Raw genomic sequence first — 12613 nt, 5'->3', positions numbered from 1 at the left:
AGAACATTGTATTTCATTCAAAAGAAACTACCCTCTGCTGAAGAACTTAAGTCATAGTAGAAGAGGTTGCAACTCTGCGTGTGCCTTAAACAACTATGTTTATATATGTTTACATTTAAGATGATCTGCAAAACCTGTTGCCGTATCTTGCTGTCAGTGGAAGAAAAAAAACAATTTTTGGATTACCTGAAGCGACCTGGCCTTACCTATCTTCAGAAGAGAGGGCTGAAAAAGAAAGTGTCTGAAAAGTGCCGAAAGAAAAACACTTGCCCTTACTGTGGTGCTTTTAATGGTGAGTGTTGGCGTTAGCAGTTAGTGATCGTTATCTGCTGTGATGGTTTTCACCTTGGTGGCTGTGATAGGTCTCAAAAGCTTGGATATCCTTGTTCCTCCCTTAGCTAGTGGGTATTCTCTCTGGCCTTTATTAACGATAAGGTAATTGTATTCTTAATGCCAACTACCTGCTCGCTCACATCTCAGTTATGTGAACAGAGGTATCCTCCTGGTTGCTTGTTTTATTTCATGTGGTATCTCTGCATGGCAGTAACTGACATTTGATACTTGAATAGTGGCAGAAAATCTTCTGGTTTAACATGTTTTTAAAAATATTGAGAGCTATTGTCAGTGATCAATAGCTTAATTTAGAAGCATTTGTAGACTTTGATTTTGATTGAACTTCATTTTTCATCATTAAAGTATGTTTCTTAATATTAGATGTGTTTCTTGTCCTCTAGGAGGGTCTGTTCTGCAGTTTGGCAATGTTTGAGCTGTGATGATCTTGGGTTACGCTGGAGTCTGTACTTCAGGGCAGATATCTTGATAAGATTTCACATTTGTTTTTCAAAGTATTTTTTTTTTCTTCATGTACTCTGATCAAGTGGTACTGCTGTTAAAGGACTTGCAGCGTTACAGATTCGTAGTCGATGGTTTTATGTTTTTTAACTCATGAAAATTTTGAGTTGTTTGTTGTAATGATCAACAACCTGAATCAACAGAGAGCTGCTTCATTGGAAGTGCTGCATGTACATTTAGGGGCACGAACAATAGGTATTTACAAAATTAAGCGGTAGGTCAGCGTACTTTAGTAAAAATAGTTGAGTTTGGAAAGCACTTGTACTAGTCTGTGGAAGTTTTATGGATACTTCCACATAAAGTACATATGCATGACATGAAAGTAGTAGTTTTCAGATTCTTCTTACAATTCACTTCCAAAATTGTTTTGGGAGATGGTGGGATGGTATAGAAATGGCACATCTTAGTCCTTGTTTTGGTGGGGGAGCTTCTACTTCAAAAAAAAAAAAATCTGCTATGGTTAAGGGGAAGCTGAATTAAAGTGTGGGCTAAACCACCTGCTCTCAGCTTCAGAAGCTGCATCATGCTCTAGGCACACCAGGCCAGCCCTAGAAGGAGACGTGACCTGATGGTCCTCTTCGATTTGAGAACTTAGGAGACTGGTTAATAAAACTTTTTTTTTATTCTTGTGTTCACTGAAGGTTTAACTAGGATTGGAACAGTGGCTTACTTGTTTTAAATTTGGGGGAGTTTTTTGTTTGGTGTTTTTGTTGTTTAAAGAAAACCAACAACCCACATTTGTTTGCTTGCAGGAACTGTGAAGAAGTGTGGTTTGTTGAAAATAATACATGAAAAGTACAAAACCAATAAGAAAGTGGTAGATCCGATAGTATCTACTTTCCTCCAGTCCTTTGAAACCGCCATAGAACATAACAAAGAAGTAGAACCCTTACTGGGAAGAGCGCAGGTGAATTTTGTCATGACTTAAGTTTTGTGCTAGTTTTTGTGCTTGAAATAAGACTCCTCAAAGGTTTTCAGTGTATCAGCTTAAGCCTTGTGGTGATACAAGATTTTCATATATCAAAAGACACTTGAAGAATGTTTGTATTTTTTCGATAATGTTAACTTTGCAAAAATGAGAAATTTGGTCTAGTTGTATGCTCTGATACATCGCTTTCTGTCTATAAAGAAGGGGGATGTTCTTGGTGTGTGAAACTTCCATAAGCTACAAAAGGCAGAAGAAAGGCCCATGGAAGCTCTGTGTCCATGGAGATTCATTGTAGCTCTGAGATTATTACAATACACAGAACTATTTTTTTTTTCAGGAGACTTATTTACCAAACCTTTTTGTTTAAACCAGCTTTGCATTGTGTGCAGTTTTGTTTCCTTCTGCTGTTTAAAAGCTGAGAAGATCCCGGGGTACATATTTGGGCTGAAAAACTGACAAATATCTGGAGTTTCTTATACTGCAGCATGTGCTTAGGTCATATACTTAGCTGTACCAACAAGAGAGAAATTAGTTTCTTTTTTTTTTAAAAAAAAGTCTATAAAGTACTGTAATTCATGTTAGTTCTTACTAATAAAATGATTACTACGTACCATAAGTTTGTTATGAGAGGTTTGCTGAGTTGCTTTGACAAGTAACTATGAAATACTCTGTTAACTGTTTAAAAAAAGGGAGTAACACAATGAGAAGTAAACAATGATGTATAAGGAAAGAAAATAGCAAGTTAGTACCTGAGATGCTAAAAGCATTGGTTCAGAATAAAGCATAGTTTTGTTTGCATTAATAGTTCTTATCTATTTGTTGTTTTAAAATACTTTATTTTTGAACAACCAGTAATTGAGGGGAGGGAGGAAGCATTGAAACTGCTACATGATGGCTTTTTCTCCCCTTTCTCCACTTGATTTTGTAGGAAAACTTAAACCCTTTGGTAGTGTTGAACCTCTTCAAAAGAATCCCAGCGGAAGATATCCCTCTGCTTCTAATGAACCCAGAAGCAGGTAAACCTTCAGATTTGATTCTCACGCGGCTCTTAGTGCCTCCACTGTGCATCAGACCCTCTGTGGTGAGTGACTTGAAGTCTGGCACCAACGAAGACGATTTAACGATGAAGCTGACGGAGATAATTTTCCTCAACGATGTAATAAAAAAGGTGAGTCATCCTTCAAGCCCACAGACACTGTTGCCTTCAAAAAGGTTTGGTTAGAATTGAATATAGCAAGTGGTTTTACTTGTCTTACTGGTTAGAATCTGGCAAGCAGTCTGTACTGTACTGCTATGTCGTCTGGGGTTTTACTGGAAGAAATAGAGAAGCTTGCTTCAAACGAAGCTGGCTGACTGACTGCTTGCAGCGTGGGACCTGCTGAAGATCTGCTGATGGATTGCGAGAAATGTTTTGTCATTCGAGTTCTGGTCTGTAAGCCTTCTCTTCTTTTTTTTTTTTTTTATTCTTTTGTTTCCCCCCCTTCCTATCACTATGACACTTTTTGAGGGGTCACTTGGAAGACATTATACCTATTATGTTTTGGTGGTTATTTTTCATGTAGACCTCCTTTTTTTTTTTTTTTTTTTACTACATCTTTTCCTTTCTTTATTTCACTGTCTGTTCTGAAGATATCAGGTTTCGGCTAGCATGGTTATCAAACTGAGACTAGAAGTAAATTTGACAATGTGTCATTTGTTTAGAAGAACACTTTTACCAGACTAATACTTTTCAGCTTTTCAAAACTGGTCTTTTGTCAGGAAAACAAAATCAAGTGAGCACTAACTCTCCTGTGATTGAAAAATTACGAACTGCTGGTGATTTTCCTGGCTGTGAGGTTATATGAGCTTAACTTCAGTGACCTGGGAAAAATAGAATTTAAACAAATACGTGGTTTTGTGAGCATGTGTCCAAAGTGAGTGCTGGTCAAAAGAAGGTTTTGCTGGGTTCTCTGGTGAATAGCCTGATGCTATAGCAATATAACATCCTGTTACAGAGTTATCTCACCTTTCTCGTTCCAATAAATGAAGAAATTTTAACGTTATTTTTGAAAGAGGAGTTGTACTTGCATCAGAAAAATTAATTGCTAGTTTAATATGTGTTGTTACACTTATTTCTGAACTGGGTGACTATTATGTTTAGCATAGGATATCAGGAGCCAAAACACAGATGATTATGGAGGACTGGGACTTTCTTCAGCTGCAGTGTGCCCTGTACATTAACAGTGAGCTCTCGGGAATTCCTCTCAACATGGCACCTAAAAAGTGGACCAGAGGTTTTGTTCAGAGACTGAAGGGAAAGCAAGGTTTGTCTAGAAAGTTGTTTTTATTAATTTTTTTTTAATGAAGCCACAAATATTTGCTATTCCAGTGCATCTCTCTGCCTCTATTGTGTTGTGCTTCGGTGACGTGCCTTGAGATATTTTCTAATGTGCTGTTGTAATAGATAACATTTTGAAAATAACTTTTATACAGAAGAATGTTCACTTGCTTATTTATTTTAGGTCGGTTTAGAGGCAATCTGTCTGGAAAGCGAGTGGATTTCTCTGGCAGAACAGTCATTTCACCTGATCCCAACTTAAGAATAGATGAAGTAGCAGTGCCTATTCATGTTGCTAAAATACTAACTTTTCCCGAGAAGGTAAGTAGTGTAGAACCAAAACCGTTTCTGTGCGCTTTTTTGCTTTTTTTTTTCCTTTTAATTAGACATCAGTGTTGTTCTTCTTTATAGCCTTACTATAAAAGGGAGTCAGTGTATTGCTTTTATGTTTGAAATGTCGCTTAGTGACACTTTGACACTTCTGTTGCTGTTGGAAAATGCAGGTTGTACTATCAGATACATGCAAGTACTCTGAAGGAACATGGTGTAGGGAGTGACGTATCAAGAGAGAAGATTTTTGCTTGATGTTTTTTGAACTCATACATAGCTTCATGTGTTTGTTGGTGTATCTATTTGAGGAGGGGTTGGGTATCTTTGTTTCTGAATTTACTTCCCAGATTTTTAATTTAATTTCACTCTGATGTTCTGCTCTAAAATTAGCTTACATTCTCCTTCTCTGTTCCCTCCTGCCTGTTCCCTTCAGCAGCTGGAGGCTGTGAAGGGGATTGTGAGTTGAGCCTAAAATTTGAAAATGCAAAAGCCACCGGCAAAAAAGAGGTCCTGAAACGTGTTTCATTTGTTTCTGATTGAAGTCTTTATGCAACAGGTGAACAAAGCAAATATTAATTTCATGAGGAAACTTGTCCGTAATGGCCCTGATCTTCATCCCGGAGCCAACTTCATACAGCAAAGGCACACACAGATGAAAAGGTATCGTGCTTATCTGTAATGGTTCACTTTTTGTGTCTCCCCATCAGCTTGTTCTTACCGCTGTGTGACAACAGTTATACCTACAGAGATTAAGATTTATTTTTAGAATCTTTCATTGTTTAACCCCAGCTAGCAACTAAATTCTAGACAGCCTCTTACTCATCCCTATCCTTTCCCCTCAGCGGGATGCAGAGGAGAAATGGACAAAAGGGAGAACTCATGGGTTGAGGTAAAAACAGTTTAATAGAGTAATAATGCTAATACACTATAATACACAAAATCATACTGATACACTAATAGTAATATATAAAATAAAATGCAATTCCTCATGAACTCTGCCTGCGTTGAGCAGCCAGTCCCGAGAAGAGAGCACCCTGGTCCAGGACAGCTGATCCCACGGAGAGAGTGAAGAGGCAAGAGAGGGAGGAAGGCCCAAAGGCCGACTGCAGAACGGCAAAAGGCCGAACTAACCAAACAGAACTGAACCAGAATGGTTCTGCCCAGAACGGCTCTACCAAAGAGGACTGTTCTGACCAAAAGGACTGTTGTAATGAAGCAGAAAAGCCGACTCCAGTTGTATACAAAGCATGGCATTGATGGTGTGGAATGCTCTGGTTGATCAGCCTGGATGTCAGTGAAGGTCTGTCCATCTGTGCCCCCTTCCTAGCTGCCACACAGCTGGCAAGTAGGAAGCCTGGGAAGAGCTTGGTAATGGCTGAGATATCAGTAAGCTCTTACATTCCAGCTTGAGCTAAACCCAAACAATGACCATGCTGGCTATGAGAAAGAAAAGTTTCTAACTGCATCAAGAAAATTAACTCAATTGCAGTCAAACCACCCCATTCATAAAGGACAGTAACAAAAAAATTGTCATTATCCACTCAGGTTTAGTGTATGATTTCTTTTTAGATAATCTGTTACGTAGCAATGGTAGTGAACTGCAATTAGATTTTTTTTTTTTTTTTTAATGACTCACTCTTGTTTCGGTAGAGGATGTAGTATAGAGAAATGAAAACAAGCAGTTTGGGGCATGTTGTACTGGCTGTTCTCATGAGAGCACTAATCTGCAGTCAGTTTATGGGTAGTAAGAATTGATAGTATATGAGTGAAATTCTCTAAACACCCTGATACAATTGAAGTAAATTCTTTGTTTTTATAAATAGATTTGTTCTTGTTTTCCTAATAACTATAGCTTTGTTAACTAACGTCACAAATAGATTATTATTTAAAATAGCAGCAGGGCTGATGCTTAATGATGCAATCCACACCAGTTTTGTCTTCTAGTTACTGTGATACAAATACTCCAACATTTAATGGAAGAATTTGCATTATAAATACAGAACTAATTTTCACTTGTCTTTACATCTTTCTGGCTGTATTTGTTGTGACTCCTTTGTTATGTGTTACTGTAAGGTTTTTGAAATATGGAAACCGAGAAAAGATGGCCCAGGAGCTGAAGTTTGGTGATACCGTGGAGCGACATCTTATAGATGGTGACATAGTTCTGTTCAATCGACAGCCCTCTCTTCATAAGCTGAGCATCATGGCTCACATTGTAAGTGCCCACACAGCCCAGCGTACAGGTCGTGCATCCCTGAATATTTGGTGGTTTACCTTTGCTGGTGTTTGTCTCTTGCACACACAAAAATAAACAGCTTCTGAAACACCGCGTGGGGGATGAGCATGGGTACAGTGCAGTTGTGATTTTGCGTGGGCATGGATGTGTAGCTGGGCAGTATGCCGTCTGGACAGTTCTGTTCTTAGCCGTAACTGACCTCGGTATCTGTTCTTGCGTAAGCATTTCATTTTTGTAGAGTTGATGTGATCTCTACAAAGCTGTTTTCTGTGCTTTGTATAAATTCTTGATAATGGAAGTTACTAGCTACATTTGTATCTTATAACCTGAGTACAATTTCCATCAGTTCCTGGTTGAGTTAAATCCTATAATCAGAAATTTTGAGTCACATCTGTAATAAAAAGAAATGATAAAGCCTACAAGGAAGCACTCGGGCATGGCGTTTCACCTTTTAGCATGCTTGACTGCATGTGCATCACTTTTTTTTTTTCAGGCTAGAGTAAAACCTCACAGGACATTCAGATTTAATGAATGTGTCTGTACACCATACAACGCAGACTTTGATGGAGATGAGATGAACCTTCACCTTCCTCAGACAGAAGAAGCAAAAGCAGAAGCGCTTGTTTTAATGGGGGTATGTAGATAACGTTGGGGTTGGGATTTTGCTAGTGACAGATGGGCTGATCCCTGTATTTCTTAACTTGTGTGTGAAGTCTGAAATACTACCAGGATTCCTGGGTATGGATAACATGTGGCTAGGAAGCTGCCTGAAAACTCTGCAGAAGGGAATTTAGAATAAATTAGGGCTGTTACACAGTGGTGGTGTAATACACTTATGTTTAGCGTCTGTGGAATATTCAGTACTTTTAAGTAAGTACACATGATTGGTATGTTTCTGCCTGACTGTCCTTAGTGAATGCTGCCGAAATAGGGCGGCTCTTTTACCAGACAGAGACATACTTTGCTTTCTGGTCTGACACCCCAGCAGCAGTTAGCCCAACTGGAAGTGAGACTGCAGTAGCATGCTTGTAATGGAGAAGGCAGTTTACCAGAGAAAGCAGGAGCCGGTAGGTTCTTAAGGGAGGAAAAAAATGAAGGGAGGGTAGATAGAGGGATGTGATGGTTGCAGGCACTGATCTGGTGTGAAAGTACAGCCAGTAGCAATGAACCTGAGGATTTTCCAGCACGTTGCTTTTTTAGGGTGACTGAATGCCACTGCTGTGTCAGATGTACCAATACAGCTGTTGGCTGCAGCATGTGTTGGGTTGCTGAACTGATTTGCAAGCTTAAAAAGACCCTGCCACCCTCCCCAAGTGTGTGATTCAGGTTTATGTGGGCCTATGAACAGTTCAGGAAAAACTGCTGCGTAGGTGGGGTTACATAACTGGAGCAGTAGTCAGAGTAAGGCATAAGAAAATGGGGCTAGTGGAAGTGGCTAGTTTGATTGTTATATATCAGTAGGGACCACACAACTTGCAGTATTTCAGTAGCCCCCTGTAGCGAGCGTAACCTCTTTTGTTCCTTCTCAGGTTCTCAAAGCTTGCTTGTCTTCCCTCCCCTGTCCCTTTTGAACAGTAACCTGCCGAACACATGAAGTTGATTGCAACTTCTGCTTTGGAAACAGAATATGTGATTTCTAGTAACTATTCTCAAATTATTGCTTAACTGTCAGTAGATTTGCATGGACTGTAGTGAACTGAAACTTCTAGTTTATTTTTTCTGTCTTTTTGAAGAAAGCTGTACTTTGATTTAGAATAAGCTGTTCCCATTTTTGCTAAAACAACTGTCTGAAATGGTAAGTTTCCTTCGGGATAACAAATGGAATATCAGTGTCTTCAAATGCGTGATTTTTTTGTTTGTTTGTTTCTGGTATCATACAGACTAAAGCGAACTTGGTAACACCAAGAAATGGAGAACCTCTTATCGCTGCTATTCAAGATTTCCTCACAGGTGTGTAGATAAAGCTTATTTTAGAGCTGCATGATTTAACAATTGTTCCTTAAAAGTCACTTCCCTCTTCTAGGATGTCCCTATATTAATTAAAAAATTTCTTCTTTCAAGAGTCAAAGGAACATTATGAAAGTTAAGGCTATTGTTAGTGTGATATACAGTGATGTCCTCAGAATCTCCTCTGATATTGTTTACCTTTGTAGCTGCAGTTACTGTTACCTGTGCCTGTGTTTTGCAAGTGTTTCTCTGAAATTGGGGTCTTTGTGTTAGGCAGACAAGGTAAACTGCTCGTGGTTGTGGTAGAGGAGTTGAATTCACTAGTCAAATATTTGACCTACAATAAGTACCTTCAAGTTTCTTTAATTCTTTGGGAAATGTCTAATGAATATAAGGAAGAAAGTGCTCAAAAATTAATGCCAAGGCCTTATTTTTACCTGTGGAATAGTGTGAGAGAGAGAATAGGTTATAGAAATGCACAGGTTCTGATTTTTAGAAGTTTGAGTGTGGAGCAATTAAAAAAAACTTCTGGAAGGGATTTAGCACTGAAGCTGTCTAAACTATTGTCATTTTGCATAGTAAGTAGGTAACTAGTATTAGAGCGAAATCATTGATACTGAATATGCAGTAGCTTTTAAATTTAATCTGTCTGTCACATTAATAATATTTTACATTCTAGGTGCCTATCTTCTTACCTTAAAAGATACCTTTTTTGATCGAGCCAAAGCCTGTCAAATTATTGCTTCTATCCTGGTTGGCAAAGATGAAAAGATTAAAGTTCGTCTTCCACCTCCAGCAATTCTGAAGGTGTGTCAAACTACTTTTTTAATGTTACTAAGACTTTCTCTGTTGTGTGGTGCTGCTCTCAGCAGAGACAGTTTTTCTTTGACATGAGTTTTGTGTGAGATTTTGTATTTGTAGAGTGCAAGGATCAGATTTCAGGGTCAAAACTGTGGAGAAGTTGTTTTATGGTTCCTGATGCTGAACAGAGCCAACCTTGCGTGGTTGCAGTCCAGATGCAGGGTTGGTTCCTTCAGGGTTCAGATGTAGCTTTGCTACTATCCTCCTACTGTGAGACAGTTGTTAGTGGTCAGTAGAAGGTGCATCGTTCTTAGTAACCTCACTGTTACTAGCTATGCAGACTAATGTGGGGCCAAGTGGAAGAGCTGTGTTATTCCTTGGGTGACCTCAAGTAATGTCCTGGAATGCTCAACAGTCGTAGGTTTCAGTATCCCAAATTTAGGAGATATTAAACCTGGGAACGAATATGCTTTAGTTGGTAACGTGGCAAGGTGTTAAAGAGGATGAGTGCTCTGTGATTTTGTTTGTTTGGTTTGGTTGGGTTTTTTGTTTGTTACATCACGTACACAAAATATTTATTATGAAGGTCAGAGTATTTGTCTATTTATCACAAACTTTGAAGAGAGCTATAGTGTCTGTTAAGCCTTCATTCGTGTACACTGAACAATAACAAACAGTATTGTTTGGAGAGACCGGTACACTTGCAGATCTGTTAAATAGTTACTAAGTACTGGTGATACTTTTTTTTTTTATACCCTTTATTTAATTTCAAAATAGTAAGTGTAGTATCAGGGAAATTCAGAAAGTGAAATTGAAATACCTGTGAATAATACTAATTTAAAGCAAGATGAGAGCATTTATGGACAGCATCTAATGTGAATTTTATAAATTTATATGAACTTTTGGTAATAGCCAAGAGCAGTGATTCTTTGCTGCTGTTTCTCCAGATGAATAATTTTAGCGCCAGCTGTGACTGACAGTTACATTTAGCTACAGCTGAGGGGAGTACGTAATTATATGAATCTTTAACCTCCTAAAAATTGAGATCAAAGGCACTATATAAAGAAGGAATTATGAATGTTGCAACCTCTTTGAGAACTGAAATGGCAGCAGCATCTGTTTTTTCCTTTTCTAATCAGAAAGGGAAACATGACAGTAAGAGGGAGCAATAGAGCTCGTTTCTGTCAATGCATGCACACGCCCTTATGTAACGGATAACCATTCAGCAGTCGGTGTTTTTATATCTATAGAAGTGCATAACACTTCCATATTCGAAGGAATGCTGCTATCCTACAATTATAGTTCTGTATAGAAAAAGATTTTACAGTTAAATTCTTGCTTGCTGTTTTACTGTAGTTGTAGCGTAAACTCTGTAATCCTAATTCTTGTCCTTTTGTTTCTCTAAGCCTGTAGCACTCTGGACAGGCAAACAGGTTTTCAGCCTGATTCTCAAACCCAGTGATGATTGTCCTGTAAAAGCCAATCTGCGAACCAAGGGCAAACAGTATTGTGGCAAAGGGGAAGACCTGTGTTACAATGATTCTTGTGAGTGACACTTCTAAAGCTGTATTTTGGAAGTCTTCAGAGAAATTGTAGAGATTGTTTTCTTGAGTTTGTTGCTGTTGAGCTCCCTGTAGGAGTTAAAGCAGTACATCACATAAGTATTCTTGAAATTAAAAATAAAACTATGCAGTTTTTCTCAAAAGTTGGAAGTCATGCTGAACACGGAAGAAGAGACTTGGGTGTTTTCTTGTAATAAAATTTATTTTGTGTGATGCTAACACAGTATTTGAAGGTGAGAAATAAAAGCAAAGAAGCTTAGGAAGTGGTTGTATAGAAGGCAAGTGGAAAAATTTAGTGTCTTAAGTGGGAGTAGTGATACAGGGATTAGATGTTAAACAGTGAAAGGAGTTAGGATATCTAGGGAAGATGGGAATCCCTAGGATATCAAACCATCTGTATCCTGTCAGTTAGGGAAGTCAGGGTGGCAGATGGAATGCAGAGCATCAGGGTTGAAGAGGCTGTAGGAGATGAGCAAGTTTTTTTTTACTAATTTAACATTTGTGTGGTAACAGCTGGAAAGGACCTTGAGCAGGCAGGATTGGTTTGGTTCCTTATTGCTCAGAAGCATGAGTTAAGGAGCCTAGGGAGGAACCATTGATTTACAGTAATTCTGTCATGCAATGTTGATGTGAGAGACAATTTACCAATTAGGACTCAAGTCCACGCTCTGAGTGATTTCTTTAGAAGACAGGACCCCTCAGTGGTGGTGAAGTTGGCTGTAAACATGGTGGCGCAGTTTTTTTCAGCCTCTAAGAAACGTGCAGTGAAAGGCAAGAAAGCAATCCTGTTCATACTTGCGTGAACATAGGCCATCTTTGCTCCGCAGTCTTTTCATTTTAGGAAATATAGGAAGAATTTCCATTTTCAGAGTTCAACAGTAGCAGGTGATGTGGAAGACTTTTTGATTTCATTGGTGGCTCTGTTCAGTTCTCTGAAAAAACTTTTCTGAAGCTACGCTAATTCTCTTCAGAAAGTCCTCAGCAAATTACTCAGTCTCAGGAAACCCTACTATATATTTTGATTGTATATCATAAGTGATAGAGCAGTGACTTCTGGTTCAGGAAGACGATTACCTAAATTCACATTGAAAATACTGAGCATAAAGTACAGTGTGCAAACATCTACAGCGTTCTGCATGAAATGATTTAAATTGGATCCATCTACATGTGCCTGTTCTTCTTTGAAAGATGCGTAGTGAAGTTGAGGATGAACATCTGTTGTACGGCTATCATAGAAAATATGTCTAAAGTTCATGTACAGAAGATACTTTTTAATTGGTTAAAGGCTAAAGCTTGTAAGGAAGATGCAGTGCCTGAAATGGAAGGTTCCAGGTGAAGCAAAAGGAAGTAATCTAAAAGAGGCTGTGTGTACAGGCCTACAGGCAAGAGGGATGTTGTTATGATATGCTTGTAATTAAAGAGTCCAGTGTGTCGTTTAATTTTAAGTTGTGCTTCCAGAGGTGATTGAGTTGAACTCAGTATCAGAGTCTTTATAAATAAGTAAAGAACATTGGTTTAGGATGCATGATCGAGGACTGTATTTCTGGACAAATAAGATTGTTTGAAGACTGTATTCTGATTAATGAAGTGAAGTTTAATTTAAGATTTTTAACAAAAAGGATGAATCACAATGTTTCTTA

At 38.5% G+C, this 12613-nt stretch overlaps 1 protein-coding gene across 2 annotated transcripts in view; it reads left to right on the top strand.

Moving 5' to 3' along the window:
• POLR3A (RNA polymerase III subunit A) overlaps nucleotides 1-12613 on the top strand; it is a 38866-nt gene that overhangs the window by 2140 nt on the left and 24113 nt on the right. For both annotated transcript variants that reach the window (XM_075422948.1, XM_075422947.1), the window contains exons 4-14: nucleotides 121-292; nucleotides 1605-1759; nucleotides 2709-2948; nucleotides 3921-4083; nucleotides 4282-4418; nucleotides 4984-5087; nucleotides 6501-6642; nucleotides 7157-7297; nucleotides 8544-8613; nucleotides 9290-9417; nucleotides 10818-10956. In XM_075422948.1, the coding sequence (XP_075279063.1) occupies nucleotides 121-292; nucleotides 1605-1759; nucleotides 2709-2948; nucleotides 3921-4083; nucleotides 4282-4418; nucleotides 4984-5087; nucleotides 6501-6642; nucleotides 7157-7297; nucleotides 8544-8613; nucleotides 9290-9417; nucleotides 10818-10956 (1591 nt within the window). The remainder of the gene's footprint in view (nucleotides 1-120; nucleotides 293-1604; nucleotides 1760-2708; nucleotides 2949-3920; nucleotides 4084-4281; nucleotides 4419-4983; nucleotides 5088-6500; nucleotides 6643-7156; nucleotides 7298-8543; nucleotides 8614-9289; nucleotides 9418-10817; nucleotides 10957-12613) is intronic.

The sequence above is a fragment of the Opisthocomus hoazin genome, chromosome 6 (genome assembly GCF_030867145.1).
Source record: "Opisthocomus hoazin isolate bOpiHoa1 chromosome 6, bOpiHoa1.hap1, whole genome shotgun sequence".
NCBI lineage: Eukaryota > Metazoa > Chordata > Aves > Opisthocomiformes > Opisthocomidae > Opisthocomus > Opisthocomus hoazin.
This window is presented reverse-complemented; position numbering and strand designations above follow the sequence as displayed.